General features: G+C 39.6%; 2 protein-coding genes across 6 annotated transcripts in view; both read left to right on the plus strand.

Moving 5' to 3' along the window:
- Positions 1 to 2,841: 2,841 nt before the first annotated feature.
- Positions 2,842 to 11,581, plus strand: LOC137138207 (sodium channel regulatory subunit beta-3-like). 4 transcript variants are annotated; one of them, XR_010915909.1, is made up of 4 exons: positions 3,027 to 7,786; positions 8,193 to 8,274; positions 8,367 to 8,528; positions 8,787 to 11,581. XR_010915909.1 is itself a non-coding variant. In XM_067525239.1 (3 exons), exons 1-3 carry the CDS (start codon positions 2,947 to 2,949, stop codon positions 9,071 to 9,073), a joined length of 522 nt encoding a protein of 173 aa, XP_067381340.1. In that variant the 5' UTR covers positions 2,842 to 2,946; the 3' UTR covers positions 9,074 to 11,581. The 4 variants fall into 4 exon arrangements, 2 of the variants coding, with proteins under 2 accessions (XP_067381340.1, XP_067381339.1); XM_067525239.1 differs by lacking the exons at positions 3,027 to 7,786; positions 8,193 to 8,274 and adding an exon at positions 2,842 to 3,019; XM_067525238.1 differs by lacking the exon at positions 3,027 to 7,786 and adding an exon at positions 2,845 to 3,019 and having other exon boundaries at positions 8,193 to 8,528.
- A 913-nt stretch (positions 11,582 to 12,494) lies between these two features.
- Positions 12,495 to 18,754, plus strand: part of LOC137137841 (Fc receptor-like protein 5) — a 38,710-nt gene continuing 32,450 nt past the window's right edge. Inside the window, exons 1-4 of one of the 2 annotated variants that reach the window (XM_067524595.1) lie at positions 12,495 to 12,752; positions 14,633 to 14,668; positions 15,495 to 15,758; positions 15,838 to 16,083. In XM_067524595.1, the coding sequence (XP_067380696.1) occupies positions 12,722 to 12,752; positions 14,633 to 14,668; positions 15,495 to 15,758; positions 15,838 to 16,083 (577 nt within the window). In that variant the 5' untranslated portion in view covers positions 12,495 to 12,721. The remainder of the gene's footprint in view (positions 12,753 to 14,632; positions 14,669 to 15,494; positions 15,759 to 15,837; positions 16,084 to 18,754) is intronic. The other variant, XM_067524593.1, reaches the window with a different exon arrangement.

The raw sequence follows: 18,754 nt of genomic DNA on the forward strand, positions 1-18,754 counted from the left end.
TAGTGATGAAGTTTACTGTATTTTTGTTGCCTGATTTCTCAGTGCTGATCAATATAATCTTATTTCAAATCTCATTTGATTTATCATCTTCCATTGTCCTATTTATCATGACTATTTACCACTTTTCTACAACTGAGCTGATATTCTATAAAATATTTAAGAGTACAAATTGTACTTACAGAGCAGCAGCTATAGGCATGTTTGGTCCATTGTACAACTTGATATGACATGAGACCAACACGCGTGGTCACCGGTGCAGAAGTTAATTCCACTTCCTATTTCTGGTATGTTAGTGTGTTGTTGTTTTTTTCTCCAGCAGTTGGTAAGAAAGGCCCCATTTATTTTAACATAATCACACAGATGAACCATCAGTCAGCTGTTGGCAGATGACAGTTTCTAAACTTTCCAAAACAGCCATTGTATGTAAAGAATTTCCTCACATCATTTTGGATCAGATCCATGTTAAAAATGTCCCTCTCTTCCCTTTTCACTAGGCCCTGTATTCCCTACAATTAACAATGTATTTGCAGTTATAATTAATGTAAACTAATTAGTTTTGTATACATTCAGTTGGTACAAATGTTCTTTCATGAAATGTTTTTGTCAAAATATTGGGCGGAGGGGGGAATTAAAAATTGGCTCCCAGCTGTAATGTTCAGACATTGAATTGCTCTGCTGGTGCTGAAGAGGTGATGTGCTGCCTCCTGCTGGCAATTTCTTGTCACTGCTCAGTCAGCTCATCTGAAATTAAGGATTTTTTTGAAGAATCACATAAAGAGATAGTATTCCAGGACAAACAAGTCACAGTAAGATATTCTACCTGCTTCTGTTCTCTGGTTACCTGCAGGAGATTTAGTCATGTTACACTCACTTTCCCTCCTGCCTGCTGACCCATCACCCAATTCACCCCAAAGCTCAAGAGAGGCAGCAGAAAAGACAAAAAAAGTATTTTGCAGTTATTAATAATTTAGAGAAAGTGTCTGCAGGTCTGCACAATGTGACTGAAAAAGAGATTAAGAGCTACTTGATGTGGACAGTGATGTAAGTCTAAATTCTCCTAGAATGAGGAAACTTGCAAAACATTACCTGTTTCCCTTCAACCAACCTTTCAGAGAGTTTCCAGCACTAGAGGAAATGTTTTAACATGTGATGTTGTTGACAGGCTGATGTTTTTGGTCAGACAACGTGAGGTAAATGTGAATACAAAGAAAACCAGATCACTGCAACATTTAGGCTGCTGAAATTTTCCGCAGTCCATCATCATCAGAATTGCTTTAATTGTAGTGTTTGTTTCCTGGAAATTGTGGGCTTTTACATTTGCATTGGTTTTGTTTTACAATTACATATTTTTAGTAATGTTTTATAGAATCTGAAGTGAACTGCATAGGTGCAAATTCTACAATTGTTTTATTTTTTCCAGTATGCTTATGCAATATTTGACAGAACTTGAAGGGAGGTGTTTGTAAACGCAAAAGATTTTCTATTGCAGTGTTATGACCCTGGTCTAGAGGAACCTAGACATAACAGAACGTGCTCTCCCACTGTTCCAGATCCCAATTGGTAGCAATTCATTAACTTCAGAGGTGAGCAGTGCCCAAAACAACAAGCTCTAGAAAGCTCTAACACCCACCCTACGTTACCCAGCTAAACTAAACCACAACATACCAGACATAAGGATGAATAACTTAAACTACTAACCCAAAACAGGAGAAACATGAGTAAAATAAAAGGGCTTCTTACTCTTACTGTGGCTACCTGGTGCTCAATATTTACAGTGAATTATATACAAACTTCTTTACATGTTTAACAGACATATCTACATGAATCACAAGTCCTTCTCACAGTCAGTAACAGAATGCTTTGGCGGTTGGAAGTGGCAGAGCTGCTGTCATCTGGTGTATATGAAGGTGTGTAGTACCTCCTTGTCCAATCAGGTGTCCACGATTATTCCAATGGGCCAATCCATGGACAGCACCTGTGGCCCATCCCTTAGACACACCCACACCAAGAACCCAAGGAAGAAAAGAGAGAGACGACAAAAAAGAAATCCCGAATAATAATTATAATAATGATAATATAATAATGACAGCGGTCATAACAGCAGTATTGAACAAATTTTACATAGCTCAAATATTAGTACAATAGTTTGATTTTTGTTCTTTCTTGTAAGCTGCATTATTCCCTCACAGCAGAGCAGCTGAATGTATATGAAAGTTTTATGTCTAGATTAATGTTCATGTTCAATAAAACACAACTCTACAGTGGACTGAAGCATTTTCACTCTGTAACCTGAGACTCAACAGCGCAGTGATCTGATTGTTCTGCTGTCAGTAATGAAACATGTTTGATCAGGCATTTGCAGGGTTTTCTTTGCTGCTTAGCTACTTTGTGTTACTTTGTGCAGAGATCAGAGATTGTTAATGAGGTGATCACCTCTGTAGTTCACTTCAACAATCGGTGTGTTAATTTAGTGTGATTGTGAAATTGTATGTATGTGTACAACTTTCTTTTTTTTACCTCATTTTTGACCTGGACTGTGTCTCATACAACATGACTTCACATAGTGAGGAAGTGAGTAAGAATCCAGATTGTGAGACTTGATGAAGAAGAAGGTTGAGGAGCATCAGCTGCTTAACTGAAGAGACGTGATCTTCACTGCATCGTCATACTCTCTGATAGAGGGCTGAATATTTGAATAGCTACTGTGTCACTGCAGTAATGATGCATAAATTATATTCTGTTGTTTCTTCCTGATTCATACTGCTGCTGCTTCTCTTTTCAGATAAGCTGCCTATACTTCACTGTAATCACATGACCTGCCCTCCCACAGTTTTATGACGTGTAAACAGAAAATGAAACTGGTTTTCAAATACACCTCAGCCTTCTTCAGCAAAAGGAGTTTGTTCTGAATGTAACAGTCATTAAATAGTAGAAGAAAAAGAAGAAATGATGTGTGCTTCAAAATGGATCGTATTTGTGTGTCTGATCACATGTTTCCTGAAATGTTCTGGCTCTGAAGGTAAGCTGGTTGTGGGAGGACTTATAGAACTACTTACTAAAAAGGAGCAAAAAAAAAAAACGAACTTTAAATGTCCGCTAGCAATGGCTTCTCTGTCTCCCTCTGTCTCTCCTTCTCTCACTTGCTCGGTGTGTCTCATGTTCAGTTTTTCCTCTGCCTCCTTTAGTGATAATGGTTTATGTAATAAGTGTAAGGTTTTTGCAGCTTTGGAGTCGAGGCTCACGGAATTGGAAGCACGGCTCCGCACCATGGAAAACAACTCCGCTAGTCAGGCCCCGGTAGCTGGTGCGGGCCGACCTAGCGTAGCCCCTGCTAGCTGTCCCCCGGCAGTTCCCGAGCAGCCGGGAAGCCAGTCCGGCTGGGTGACGGTTCGTAAGAGATCTAATGCTAAACAGACGCCCGAGGTTCACCACCAGTCGGTTCATGTTTCTAATCGATTTTCCCCACTCAGCGACACAGACGCTGAGAAACCAACTCTGGTAATTGGCAGCTCCATAGTCAGAAACGTGAAGTTAGAGACTCCAGCGGCCGTAGTCAAATGTCTTCCTGGGGCCAGAGCGGGCGACGTTGAATCATATTTGAAACTCCTGGCTAAGGATAAACGTAAATATAGTAATATTATTATTCACGTGGGAGTTAATGACGCCCGATTACGTAAATCGGAGGTCGCTAAAATGAATGTTGAATCGGTGTGTAACTTTGCAAAAACAATGTCGGACTCCGTAATTTTCTCTGGTCCCCTGCCAAATCTGACCAGTGACGACATGTACACCCGCATGTCGTCATTCAACCGCTGGCTGTCTAGGTGGTGTCCAGCAAACGATGTGGGCTACATAGACAATTGGAAACGTTTTTGGGCTGATTTAGGAGAGATGGCATCCATCCTACTTTAGATGCTGCAGCTTTCTTATCCAGAAATATGGCTGGTTTTATTAGACAACCAAAAGTATGACAATCCAGAGTTGAGCCTAGGATGCAGAGATCCAGTCCTACACGTCTCTCTCCAGTGTCCTTACAACCGTCACCCCCCCACAACTCCCACATACCTATAGAGACTGTGTCTGTTCCCCGACCTAAATTACATAAAGTAAATATGACAACAAGAGGAGTTAATCATAATAACCTAATAAAAATTAAGACTACTCCTCTTACAGAACAAAACCCCAAAACTATTAAATGTGGATTATTAAATATCAGATCTCTCTCTTCTAAATCTCTGTTAGTAAATGACTTAATAAACAATCATCAATTCGATTTATTCTGTCTCACTGAGACTTGGTTGCTGCAGGAAGAATATGTCAGTTTAAATGAGTCATATTAATTATCATGTTCCTAGAAGCACAGACTGAGGTGGAGGAGTTGCAGCAAAGTTCCATTGTAGCTTATCAATAAATCTTAGACCTAAACATAGTTATAACTCATTTGAGAGTCTTACTCTTAGCCTTTCACACCCAAACTGGAAAACTCAAAAACCACTATTATTTGTTATCGTGTACCGTCCTCCAGTCCCTTATTCAGAGTTTTTGATTGAATTTTCTGATCTTCTATCTGATTTAGTGCTTAGTACAGATAAAGTCATTATAGTGGGTGACTTTAACATTCATGTAGATGCTGACAGTAACTGTGTTTAATTCATTATTAGATTCAACTGGTTTTTCCCAAAAAGTAAATAAACCCACTCACTGTTTTAGTCACATGTTAGACCTTGTCCTTACGTATGGAATTGAAGCGGATAATTTAACCATATTTCCTCACAACTCTCTTCTGTCTGACCATTTTCTAATAACATTTGAATTTACAATAACGGACTATACAGCAGTTAGGGAAAAATTCCACTATAGCAGATGCTTAAGTAAAAAAGCTGTCAACAAATTTAAAGAAATTATTCTTTCATCATTTGCTTCACCATATGTTAATACCATGGAAAGTAGTCTCCTTAATGTTACTCCTGCACAAGTAGATTATCTTGTTGACAATTCTGCAGCCTCACTACTTACAATACTCGATAGTGTTGCCCCTCTGAAAAAGAAGGCAGTAAACCAGCAGAGGTGATCTCCATGGTATAGTTCACAAACACGCAACTTAAAACAGGAAACACGAAAGTTAGAAAGGAAGTGGCGTTTCAGAAATTTAGAAGAATCTCATTTAGCCTGGAAAAATAGTGTAAAATGTACAAAAAAGCTCTCAGTGATGCCAGAACAGCATATTATTCATCATTAATAGAAGAAAACAAGAACAACCCCCGGTTTCTGTTCAGCACTGTAGCCAGGCTGACTAAGAGCCATAGTTCTGTTGAGCCTAGTTTTCCCTTAACTTTGAGCAGCAATGACTTCATGACTTTCTTTATGAATAAAAATGTAGCTATTAGAGAAAGAATTCACCAGATCCTCCCCCCAAATATTACAGATAGATCTCCATGTAGAGCAGTGCTAGAATCATGGATAAGGCCCCAAATCCCTGTTAGACTGCTTTTTACCCATAGATCTCTCTGAGCTAACTTCAATTATTACCTCATCTAAACCAACAACCTGTCTGCTAGACCCTATTCCAACTAAGCTGCTCAAGGAAGCTTTACCCTTAATAGATATGTTCATATTAGATATCATCAATCTATCTTTAGAAACAGGCTATGTACCACAGGCCTATAAGGTAGCTGTAATTAAACCATTACTTAAAAAACCCTGTCTTGACCCAGGTGTTTTAGCCAATTACAGACCAATATCTAATCTCCCCTTTATTTCTAAAATAATTGAAAAAGTAGTTGCAAAACAATTATGTGATCACCTTCATAGGAATAATTTGTATGAAGACTTTCAGTCAGGATTTAGAGTTCATCATAGTACAGAAACAGCACTGGTAAAAGTCACCAACGATCTTCTCATGGCCTCAGATAATGGACTCATCTCTATACTTGTTCTGTTAGATCTTAGTGCTGCATTTGATACCATTGATCATAACATTTTATTACAGAGACTGGAACATGAAATTGGAATTACAGGAACTGCACTAGGTTGGTTTAAATCTTATCTGTCTGATAGATTTCAATTTGTTCATGTTAATGATGAATCCTCCATGCACACAAAGGTTAGCTATGGAGTTCCACAAGGCTCTGTTTTAGGACCAATACTTTTTACTTTATATATGTCTCCTTTAGGCAACATAATTAGAAAACACTATAAACACTATATTTATCTATGGAACCAGATGAAAATAATCAGTTAATAAAGCTTCAAGCCTACAAGACATAAAGGCCTGGATGTCCCACAATTTTTTACTTTTAAACTCAGACAAAACTGAAGTCAAAGTATTTGGGCCCAAAAATCTCAGAGATATGATGTCCAACCATATTGTTACACTAGATGGCATAAGTCTGGCCTCCAGTACTACTGCAAGGAACCTTGGAGTTATTTTTGACCAGGATTTGTCCTTTACCTCACATATAAAACAAATCTCTAGAACAGCCTTCTTCCACCTACAGAACATTGCCAAAATTAGGAGCATCCTGTCTCAAAGGGATGCAGAAAAACTGGTCCATGCATTTGTTACCTCTAGGTTGGACTACTGTAATTCCCTACTTTCAGGATGTCCCAGTAACTCCCTAAAGAGCCTGCAATTAATCCAAAATGCTGCAGCAAGAGTGCTGACTGGAACTAGCAAGAGAGATCATATTTCACCTTCACTAGCTTCTCTCCATTGGCTTCCCATTAAATGTAGAATAGAATTTAAAACCCTGCTTCTTACATATAAAGCTCTGAATGGTCAGGCTCCATCATATATAGAAGACCTCATAGCTCCATATCATCCCAGTAGACCACTTCGCTCTCAGAATGCCGGCCTACTTGTGGTTCCCAGAATTTCCAAAGGTAGAATGGGAGGTAGAGCCTTTAGCTATCAAGCTCCTCTGCTGTGGAACCAGCTCCCAGTTCAGATTCGGGAAGCAGACACCCTCTCTACTTTTAAGTCTAGGCTTAAAACCTTCCTCTTTAATAAAGCTTATAGTTAGTTACAATTATGGTGCTAAAGGCTTAGACTGCTGGGGGACCCACCCCCCCGATGCACTGAGCTCCTTTCCTCTTCTTGTCCCTCTCTCCTCTCACCCCACAATTGTCACCACTGTATGACATTAACTCTGTCTGTTTTCTCCCGTAGTTGTCTTTGTCGTTCTCTGTCCCCCTCTCTCTGTCCCTTTCTGCAGGTGTCCCCCGGCTTTGAAGCTGTGTGTCTTCCAGCGTGCAGCTACTGGTCCTACCAACCTGCCTGATGTTTTGTTGTTGCTTTTTGTTGTTCTGTTCTTTTCTGTCTCCACTTTCCACTCACCTCAACCGGTCAAAGCAGATGGTCGTTCACCCTGAGCCTGGTTCTGCTCGGGGTTTCTTCCGTTAAAGGGAGTTTTTCCTCTCCACTGTTGCCTATAGCTTGCTCCAGTGGGAATTGTTGGTTTCTCTTTATACATCTTTATAATCTTGACTTTATTCTGTAAAGTGCCCTGAGATGACTTTGTGGTGAATTGGCGCTATATAAATAAAGTTGAATTTAAATTAAATCACAATTTTGTCAGGGAGCCGATGTTTAAACTCCCGCAGATCATCTAAGGTTTTAACGTCACTCACCTGACACCATAGGTTCTACTTTTCTAGAAAAGTTACAGCAGATTTTCAGGGGAAGGAAGATAAGAATTGTGTGGTGTGAGGTCTTTCTCTGAAGGCTGAGTGGGACATTTCATGTTGCCAGGATATGATTGACAGCGGTCTGTATCCACAGTGGATGGTTAGTTAAGCGTTGTATTAATTATTTCTAATATTTGCTGTTGTATAATGTTACTCTTCCTCATCATGTGTTTTTTTTTTTCTGTATTTTTCTTACTGTCAACAGTTGTTTTAAACAGCTGACTGTAGTTTTTAATCACACAGGAGGAAATTATGTAGTTGATGGAGATTAATTTAAACTGTGGATCAGTATTGGGGATGTTTCTGCTCCTAAGTATGTCCTGTATTGTGTGTGTGTGTGTGTGCCTGTGTAAAAATTGCAGCCTTAATCTTGTAAGTTTAATTTCACATTTAGAATCGCAAATATTTAAACACTATTCAGTGTTTAGTCTGTAGAGTTGTTTGAATATAAATTGATTAAAGTAAAATATTTTCAATGATATTTACTTTCTGTTTTTCTCTGGTAGAGATAAACGCAAAGCCTGGAGAGAATGTCACTCTTCAGTGTCAAGGTCCCAGAGATGTTGACATTGACACTGTGATCTTAAGGTGGATAAGACCAGACCTGAAGTCAGAGGGCAGCGTTTTCTTGTTCAAAGACAATCAGATACAAAAAGACTTACAGCATCCATCTTTTGAAGGTCGATTGGAGCTGAGAGATCCACAGATGAAGGACGGAGACGTTTCTGTGATTCTAAAGAACATCACCATCAATGACACTGGAACATATGAGTGTTATGTTGGAAACAAAGGAAGCAAACCTCAGTTCCTCAACACCACAAACCTGATAATCAAAGACTCAGGTGAGTGTGTGTGTGTGTGTGTGTGTGTGTGTGTGTGTGTGGATCAGAGGTGAAGCTGCTTCCTGGTTGTTGATGTGAGAGTGAACCATCACAGATCAGATGTTTGTGTTTTCTAAAGATGTTGCTGATGAGACTTTGTAGCAAACAGCTGCTATGAGTGATGGGATCAAAGTGCAGTAGATAATGTCTGACAGGAGTTTGAAGAGGAAATGGATTCATCACCTACCTGACACCTCACATCTCATTCTCTTCTCACAGGGTATGCAGCGAGACACACTGAGGATAGAGGAGACAAGGGTGGACAAGGTAGACTGAGAGTGGGTCTGTTAGTTGGTATAGCATTTCTTGTTGTTGTTGTTTTTGGTGTTAGATTTAAGATGTACAGAAGACCCAGTCAGCAGAATCACCAACCTCCTGTTGATGAAGCAGCTGATCATGAGCTTCAAGATTTAAATCCTGAACCTTCAAAGAAACTGAAGGAAGAAGAGAAGAAGGAGAAAGAGGAGGAGGAGGAGGACGAGGTGGAACCCCCAGTGGAGACATGAGTGGATTTCTCAGAGCAGGAGTTTGAAGAGAAAAACTTCACATCTGGTTCTGTTCCGACAGCAGATGCAGCTGGACAAACTGAGGATGGAGGAGACACAGATGTTAATGTCGGTCTGTCAGTGTTTGCTGTTTGTTTTCTGATCTATAAAGAACTTAGGACTCACAGAAAACTCAAATGAAGGAAGAAGGAAAAGTGAGAAAAGCTGAGGAAGAAACTGAACTTGAGCAGCTCAGAATCTCTGACTGTTACACTTGTAACAATGAAAACCAGACTTTACCTTGAATGTTTGGACAGACTCACATTTATTCCCTGTTCATTTGATTTAAGAAGCTGCTGAGGTGTTTAAGTTTCCACCTGGTGGTTTTTCTTCTGCCTCATGTGAACAGTCCTGCAGAGTTTGTAGTGTGTTAACTGAAGACAGGAGCATTTCACAGAGGACAAAGTAAGAAATGTCCACGCTTTAAATGAGTCAGTGTCCTGAGCAAGACAAGTTCTTTGAGAATCTAAGGCTGTTTAAGGCCTCGTCAACATGTGTTTTTTCTCACTGTCAACACTTGTTTTAAAAAACTGACTGTATTTTTTATCAAACATAAACAAGACTAGAATCTGGAGTTTTATGACTTGTTGAAAAGAGGTTTTAATCTGTTCACTGAATCTCTCAGATCTGTGTGAGCAGCTGCAGCAGAATAAAACCTGCTGCTCCTGTAACCTGATGATGACACTGTTTTGAATAGGAAATCCAGGCAAAACACACACAGAGAGAAAAAGCTGATAAACAGTAAGAATATCTACTGTATTTCTCCATTCACCCTACAAGTTTCCTGATGCCTCAGGACAAAGACTCTGTGCCAAGTTCAGTTGCTCTCATAGAAATCAAAAGTGAAAGTGATGGGATGCAGGGAATTTCTCTTGATGTGAACATGTTATTTGAAGCAATTTTTTTTAAACTACTATTTTTGCTGAGCAGTCAAACTACAGAGCCAATGTTGTCGCCTTCACTGCTTTAGTTTCCCTCACAGGTCATGACTGAACAGTTTGATCTGGATCCTGGACTCAGACACACATCTGGAGTTCAGATTTTGGTTGTTAACTTTTTGTAAAACCATTTACGATCAGCCAGCTCAGTGTGTGGCCAAGATACAAATAAAACTACCATATTTTAATAACTGACTTAAAGTAGCAGCTGAAAAACTCTTAAGCTCAGTTTCTGATCAGTATAAATATATAATAACTACGTCTCTTTGCTGTTTGCTACCACTCCCTGCATCAACATGTCTTTAGTTTTGGAAATGTTCCATATAAGAAAGTGATTGTGTAAGAACAAGTCTGTGTGATCATTTTAACAAAACAGGACAAGAACAAGCCTGTTTTTGTTTCATTTCAGCTGTAATGAAGTTCGAATTGTAGTAAATCATATTTTCTATGCTCTTTTGCTGCAAAGATCTCCATTGTAAAATAAACACAGTTTTGATAAAAATGTAGAACAATACTGCAACACATAGACGTCTTGGGAATGAAAACAGGCTGAATTTTTCCCAAAATCTGTGTAAAATCTCTGCTCAGTGTTGGTCTAAAAGAAAAAACAGTCTACAGTCCATCTGACAACATGGGCATCACAATTTAAAAAGCATTGTAAGACATAAAATAAGTGATTAGTTCTATTAAATACAAATATAAACTTCTATATAAAAAATAGGATAAATACTTTTTTTTAAGATGATGCTCAGTTGAATAAAGTTACATTTGTATCATCTACTACTGTGTTACCCTGTGTCAAGGTGTTTCAGAGCAGCTGAGTCCTGATCAGTTTCTCAAATATCTTCATCTCCAGTGAAGTTACTGATCTGAAGTCTCTCAGCTGCTTTGGGGACATTTTCTTTGGGACTGTTTGTGTCGCCTCTGTCCAGCTTTAGTCAAACAAAAAAGTCTGAACAAAAAAAACAAAAGGTGTCAGCAGGAGATGGCAGGTGCTGGATCGAGGCGATGACAAAAGACAATGAAGAGACGACCACACAGGACTTTTAAACTTTTCTTAAACTTAACACACGGTAAATAACTATTTAAGTCACTGACATCAGTGGTGTGTTGAGTGTATGAAAGGAAAAAATAATATAAAGAATAAAACCAAAAGGAAACAAAACCCAAACAACACCCAGGAAGATGGAAACAAAATGTCTGAATCCATCGGTTTATACAGCTGCTGTGTGATTCTGTTCTACATAAACAGGCTGCGTGATTGTGAAGACAGTTCAGATGTGTTTTACATTTGGTGGATGTGCTTCTAATGCTGCAGGAATCAACTCTAAACTCCTGTGGCTTAGATGGTTGTTTCATCTGTGGAGTTATTGTGGCCAAGTGAGAGAAGAATATTTGTTATTTTAATAGACTAAAATAATTTAATACAACATGAAGCTCCAGGTTAAAGCAGTGCAGTTTAACCAGACAGTCACAGTTTGAAAGAAAAAAAAAAAGTCTGGGCACAAATATTATGTAGGGTTTGTAACAGGATTGATCATAACAAGATCAGTCCCGTATAAAGTGTCAGAGTGACGTCTGACAAAATTTTAAATGTTCATTTTTTAGCACAGTGACATCTCACTTTATCTTTTCATATAATCATGTGAGATTAGTTTGTTCATTCCAGGAGTGTGTGAAAAAGTCGAATATAAGACGTCCTGTAATAAAAAGACTCTTCCTGCTTCATGTTTTCATTACTGATCCCATACTCTGGTCATGATGTCCTGCCACCTGCTGGCTGCTTCGTGTTACTGCTCAGCTTGTCATTTTATTCTATGTGTGTTTTTGTAGTTTGCTGTGTGTAAAATGACATTATATTAAAAAGGTTTTCTGTTATTGTGTGTTCATAATAAAAGTGTTATGTGCTCAATGTCAAACTAAATGTTTGCCGAACTTGTGGTTCCTCTTTCATGGGTTTCACTGTGAACTCAATCCACATTTCAAGTAGTAAAAATGCCAAATGTTACATTGACAGAGCACCTCACTCTCTCTCTTCTCATTAGACACCATGAAAACTACAAAAAATAAAAGGACATACAACTTTTGAAATGAAAACATGTTTTCCAGCCAAAATCTCTCAGGCTAGTGTTCATACAAAACCACATTACCATGAATAGAGCATCTTTACCATGTGCGCCTCTTGAACCAAGCGTAGAATAATAAATTGAGAAATACTTCTCATTGTGAGAGACTTGTACAGATACACATAGATAAAGTTCAATCATTCTGAACACTGGACATAAGATTCTCACCTATCCAAAGTCTGAAAATGGTGAAACTGCTGTCTAGCTTACTGATAGATACACAGAGCATTTAAATCTTTTTCTAAGCACAGTTCAGCTCGAAAAGCAACAGACTGACAAAGAAATGTTAACCGGAAGACTGAGCAACCCACACCTGTGCTATTCAGTGTAAGTTGACTGTTAGAGAAGGCATCACACGGCCACGTTTAGATTCTGATGTAGTTGCTTTGCTTTTAAATTCCTGGAATTTGTTTCTGATTCAATTCACTTAGTTTTTCTGCATCATTGCAACTGAACAAAGGATTTTTTTAAAATTGCATCTGCAGAACCACAACATTGACGGCTCCAACCACAGTGGACTGTTTAACTTGATGTGAAATAGAAGGATGAAGGAAACAACTCTACTGTGGCTGCTTTGTAAGTACACTCAGTGTGTTTATGTCTGAAGTTTCGCAATAATATAACACTGATCAGTTTTACCAGAAACTCAGTTAATTGTTCATTAAACCAATAACATAAGTTTATATTTAGCTTTTCTTCCATTGTTAAAGTGACCTGTCATTTTCAGAGTAAAGTACAACTAAAAACGACCAAACGAAAACAACAATCATTAGAAAATCATCAGTCAATACGTCTTGAGAAAAGAAGTCAATTCTCTATGAGATATATCCAAGAAATGTCTCACTGCTCCTAAATTGGCTGCATCATTGAATAAATAAGAGAGAAAGCAGTGTGAACAGACACTGTACGTAGGAGACAGCTCAGCTGGTCTCATGGGCAGAGTTGCCAAAGAAAATAAAACGTACTTGACAAATCAGAAGAAAAAGTTGTACTGGGCCTATATGAACGAACAGTGGATTTAAGATGAATCCAATCAAAGAACACAGAGCTCATGAAGAGATGATAGATACCTGCCTAACACTGCATGTCATATCATTCCCTCTGCGCAACGACTTATTGGGGATAACTTCATTTTGCAGCAAGACAATGACCCCAACCATTCTCCCTGGTTGTGTAAGAACTATCTGAGAAAAAAATAGCTGCTGGAATAGTCTTGGTTATGTCTTGGCCAGATGGATCACAATCAACTCCATCAAGCTGGTGTGAGAGAAGCAGGCAGTTATTGCAGTTTTTTAACATGCAAATTTGCCTTGGCCATTGTTTCTGTGCTTAAAAAAAATGTGTTTTGTTACATGTTACAATGTTACAACCATTGTTGTAACATTGAAAAGGACCTATAGGATAGTAGTATTGCCCTGGATCCTGTCAGAGGAGCTGTAAAATGTTTTGTGGAGTGGGATGTCTGAACTAGCTTCCTGTAACCCAGTGCATCACATGCTTTGGGCATCACAGTGGACACACACTACTGGGTTAGGGAAAACAAGTTCAGGGTAACATCAAGTTAACAAAACATAAAATCTAAATGGTAAATACCAACATGCAGGTACAACATGACACATATTTCCTTACTATAATCAGCATGAAGATTCGGGGGCAGACACCCTCTCTACTTTGAAAACTAGGCTTAAAACCTTCCTTTTTGATAAAGCTTATAGTTAAAACTGCTCAGTCAGCCTGAACTAGCTCCTACTTAAGATGCTATAGGTTTAGAGTGTTGGGACTCCTGCAAGTGCAATGAGCTCCCCTCCTCTTTCTCTCTATACATTTATTTGTCATCACTGTATGCTGTTAATTTTGTGTCTTCTCTCTCCCGTAGTTGTGCTTCTCCCCCTCTGTCTCTCTCTCTGTCCCTTTCTGCAGGTGTCCCTGGCTTTAGAGCTGTGTGTTATCTAGTGTGCAGCTACTGGTCCTACCAACCTGCCCGATGTTTTGTTGCTTTTTTTTTCTCTCTTCACTTTCCACTCACCCCAACCAGTCAAGGCAGATGGCTGCCCACCCTGAGCCTGGTTCTGCTGGAGGTTTCTTCCATTAAATGGAGTTTTTCCTCTCTATTGTTGCCCAGGGCTTGTTCAAGGGGGAATTGTTGGGTTGCCTCCACAAACTTGTGTAGTTGAGATGACTTTGTTGTAAATTGGCGCTATATAAATAAAGTTGAATTGAATTGAAGGTAACGTGCAACAATTATCATTTAAGTGCACAACATCTCACGCTGGAGTTGATGCCCGGTCAACTGTGTGAAGGTCCTCTCTCTTGTATCATCCTACCACCCCATCCACCTCCCTCTTAGGACTTTTTGCTTTATAAAATACTTCTTTGCTTCTTTGCTGTGTCACTGTGTTCACACTGTCTTATTTTATGTAAAATCTCAAACGAACATTTGTGTCATTTCTCTTTAGCTGTGACCTCACTGCTGTGCTGCACAACAAACCAAGGTTAGTGACCTTATATCACACTGTTAAACTCACTGATTGATGGATCTCGTGATTTTGAGATATGGATCTCATAATTATGACTTTGAGTTATTACCCTCTGAAAGTCTAAAATCAAACAGAATTGTCGATAGCTAATTGAGTGGACTTAGTTTTCCAAAATGTGAATAAATAGGCTATAAACGATGTTCAACTTGTAGCTCACAGTGTGACTCTGTATCAACAGCAGCACGACGTTTCCTGTTTCCTGTAGAAGTTGGTCACACAAGTAAAAACGTTTAATGTAACATTTTCCAAAACATTATGTTGAAAATGAAACAAGTAAATTGATATTTATTATTATATTCAGTAAATCTTCAAATGGCCTATTTAAAATTGAGAATTAAATTATGTTATCCAAACCATGATGCCATTTTTATCTCAGATAGCGACAAATTAATTAAACTTTAAAGAAATTATTAAATATTAATTGGTAAATGTCTTTACTTTTGTGCTGTGTTAGTTCCGCAACATTGCACTGTGGGCTTTAACTTGGCCTAATTTTTAACCTATATTTACATTTTGAAACATTAAATATGCCAAATTAGCTATTGACAGTTTTTGTTTTGTACCATTGGACATACAGAAAACTCACTGATTTCCTTGTATTAACTAAGGAAACTTGAAAACATGATGATTCTCAGACAAGTGTAGCCTAAACTTCATGCCTCAGAACAAACATACAGCATTACACTCAAAATGAAGCTCATTTTCCAACATATTTCTTGACATTTTGTAAAGTCCACCAAATGCATGTATATGCTTTGTATCCTCCAATTTCCCCCCACAGCTCGTCTGACTATGATTCCCAGCTTCTCTCAGCTGTTTGAAGATGATTTTGTCTCTCTGAGCTGTGAGGAGGATGACAGCTCTGCTGGTTGGACAGTGAGGCGGACCACAACCAGACAACAGATGTCTCAGTGTGGAGACGGTTGGGGAAAAGTAGGTGGTTCAGCCTGTAACATCAGTTACATGGACCCACTGGAGAGTGGAGTTTACTGGTGTGAGTCCAGAGAGGGATCAACCAGTAACAGCATCACCATCACTGTCACTGGTAAGATCAGACTGTGGAGTTAGTGTTGATGAAGCTGTGTGGAAATGGATGAAATGCTGTAGTTTGTCTCTGTGTTGAGGTGGAGCAGTGATCCTGCAGAGTCCTGTCCTCCCTGTGATGGAGGGACATAATGTCTCTCTGCGCTGTCAAACAAAGAGGCCTCCCTCCAAGCTCCCAGCTAAATTCTTTAAAGATGATGTCTTTATTGGGACTGAGCCTACAGGTCACATGACCATCCACCATGTTACCAAGTCTGATGAAGGCCTCTACAAGTGTCACATCAGCAGTCATGGAGAGTCTCCACCCAGCTGGATCTACGTCACAGGTCAGGAGCTTCATTAATTTTATCCACCTTTTCCATCTATCATACAGCGCAATAGGAAAGACCCCCTTTGCTTTTTTAAGTTTTGTTATGTTGCAGCCTGATAATTTTTTTCTCATTAATCTACATTCAGTTCCCCATTATGATAAAGTGAAAACAGAGAGTAGAAATGTCTTTAATTTTATTTAAAACAAACAACTGAAATATCACATGTATGGATTCAGACCCATGGTTCACTACTTTGTTAAAGCACCTTTGACAGCAATTACAACCATGAGTCTTCTTAGATATGACACAAAAAGCTTTATACACCTGGATTGGAGGATTTTCTGCCATTCTTCTTTAAAAATCCTCTCAAGCTCAGTCAGGATGGAAGGGGACCGTTGGTGGACACAATTTGCAGGTCTTTCCAGAGATGTTCAATATGGTTCAAATCAGGGCTGTGGCTGGGCCACTCTAGGACATTGACAGAGTTTTCCCTAAGCCACTCCTGTGTTGTCTTGGCTGTGCTTAGGATTGTTGTCATATTCCAATATAAACCTTCAATCCAGTCTGAGGTCCTGAGCACTGTGGACTAGGTCTTCATTGAGGATATCTCTGTACTTTTTATTCCATTCATCTTTCCCTTAACCCTGACCAGTCTCCCACTCCTTGCTGCTAAAAAACAACCCCACAGCATGATGCTGCCACCACCATGCTTCACTGTAGGGATGGTAATGTGCAGTTGATGAGCGGTGCCTAGTTTCCTCCACACATAATGTTTAGTTGTGAGGCCAAAAAGTATAATGCCAATCTACTATAAAGCCCAGATCAGAGGAGGGCTGCAGTATTGGTTGTCCTTCATGAACTTTGTCCCACCTCGACAAAGGAACTCTGGATTTAAGTCAGAGTAACCATCAGATACTCGGTCACCTATCCTAAGGCTCTTCTCCCCTGATTGCTCAGTTTGGCCGAGCAACCAGCTCTTGGAAGTGTCCTGATTGTGCCAAACTTCTTCCATATGAGAATTATGGAGGCCACTGTGTTGCCAATTTCTTTTAGACTTTCTCAAATCTGTGCCTTTCAATAATCTTGTCTCTGAGCTCTGCAGGCAGTCTCGCTGACCTCAAGGTTTTTGTTACAGTACAGTGAGCATTGTCAGCAGGCCTTCTATAGAGAGATGTTTGAACTTTCCAAATCATGTCCAATCATCTTGATTTATAGCAGGTGGACTCCAGTCAAGGTGTAAAAACATCTCAAGAACGATCAAGGGAAATGGGAGGCAGCTGAGCTAAATTTCAAGAGTCGTTACAAAATCATTCAGCAATTATTCAGTATTCAGCAAAGCGCTGAATACTAATGTACATGGGAAATTTCACTTTTTAAACATTTTTTAATAATTTCTTTTCCCGTTAAATAAATGTATAGACATTTCTAATATTCTGTTTCCACTTTGTCATTATGGGGTACTGAGTGTAGATTTATGAGTTGAAAAAAATAATTTAAATTGTAGCGTATTGAATTGAAGAGTGGAAAGGCAGTTGGTCCTGATGACATACCTGTGGAGGTATGGAAGTGTCTAGGAGAGGTGGCAGTAGAGTTTCTGACTAGTTTGTTTAACAAGATCTTGGAGAGTGAGAGGATGCTGAGGACTGGAAGAGAAGTGTACTGGTGCCCATTTTTAAGAACAAGGGAGATGTGCAGAGCTGTGGCAACTACAGAGGAATAAAGCTGATGAGCCAAACAATGAAGTTGTGGGAAAGAGTAGTGGAAGCTCGGCTAAGGGCAGAGGTGAACATTTGTGAGCAGCAATATGGTTTCATGCCTAGAAAGAGAACAACAGATGCAGTATTTGCTTTGAGGATGCTGATGGAGAAGTACAGAGAAGGTCAGAGGGAGTTGCATTGTGTCTTCGTAGATTTAGAAAAAGCGTATGACAGGGTGCCGAGAGAGGAGCTGTGGTATTGTATGAGGACGTCTGGAGCGGCAGAGAAGTATGTTAGAGTGGTGCAGGACATGTATGAGAGCTGTAAGACAGTGGTGAGGTGCTGTAGGTGTGACAGAGGAGTTCAAGGTGGAGGTGGGTCTGCATCAAGGATCAGCTCTGATCCCCTTCTTGTTTGCTCTGGTGATGGACAGGCTGACAGATGAGGTTAGACAGGAATCTCCATGGACTATGATGTTTGCAGATGACATTGTGATTTGTAGTGAGAGCAGGGAGCAGGTGGAGGAAAATCTAGATAGGTGGAGGTCTGCTCTGGAAAACAGAGGAATGAAGCTTAGCCGCAGTAAGACAGAATACATGTGTGTCAATGAGAGGGACCCAGGTGGAACAGTGAGGTTACAGGGAGCAGAGGTGAAGAAGGTGCAGGACTTTAAGTACTTAGGGTCAAAGGTTCAGAGCAAAGAGAAAACAATGCTGCTTAGTCACAGAGACACATTGAGGAAAGGTCTTCTGTAGGGGGACCAGCTGCCACTGATTTGTCAGGTGCATGTAATTTTTCTAGACTCCCTGAAACACTAAAGAGAGCAGATGCACAGAGCAGGTAAACAGAAACATCCACATACGCTGCAAGCAGAAACCACTAATACCTAACTTGCCTAAAAATTTGGCAAAAACCACCCAGCTGAGATGTAGAGGGCTGAATGGGTGCAGTTGTTTTGAGTGGGGGGTTACACTGATCCAGATTTTGAC

Source organism: Channa argus, chromosome 12 (assembly GCF_033026475.1).
Source record: "Channa argus isolate prfri chromosome 12, Channa argus male v1.0, whole genome shotgun sequence".
NCBI lineage: Eukaryota > Metazoa > Chordata > Actinopteri > Anabantiformes > Channidae > Channa > Channa argus.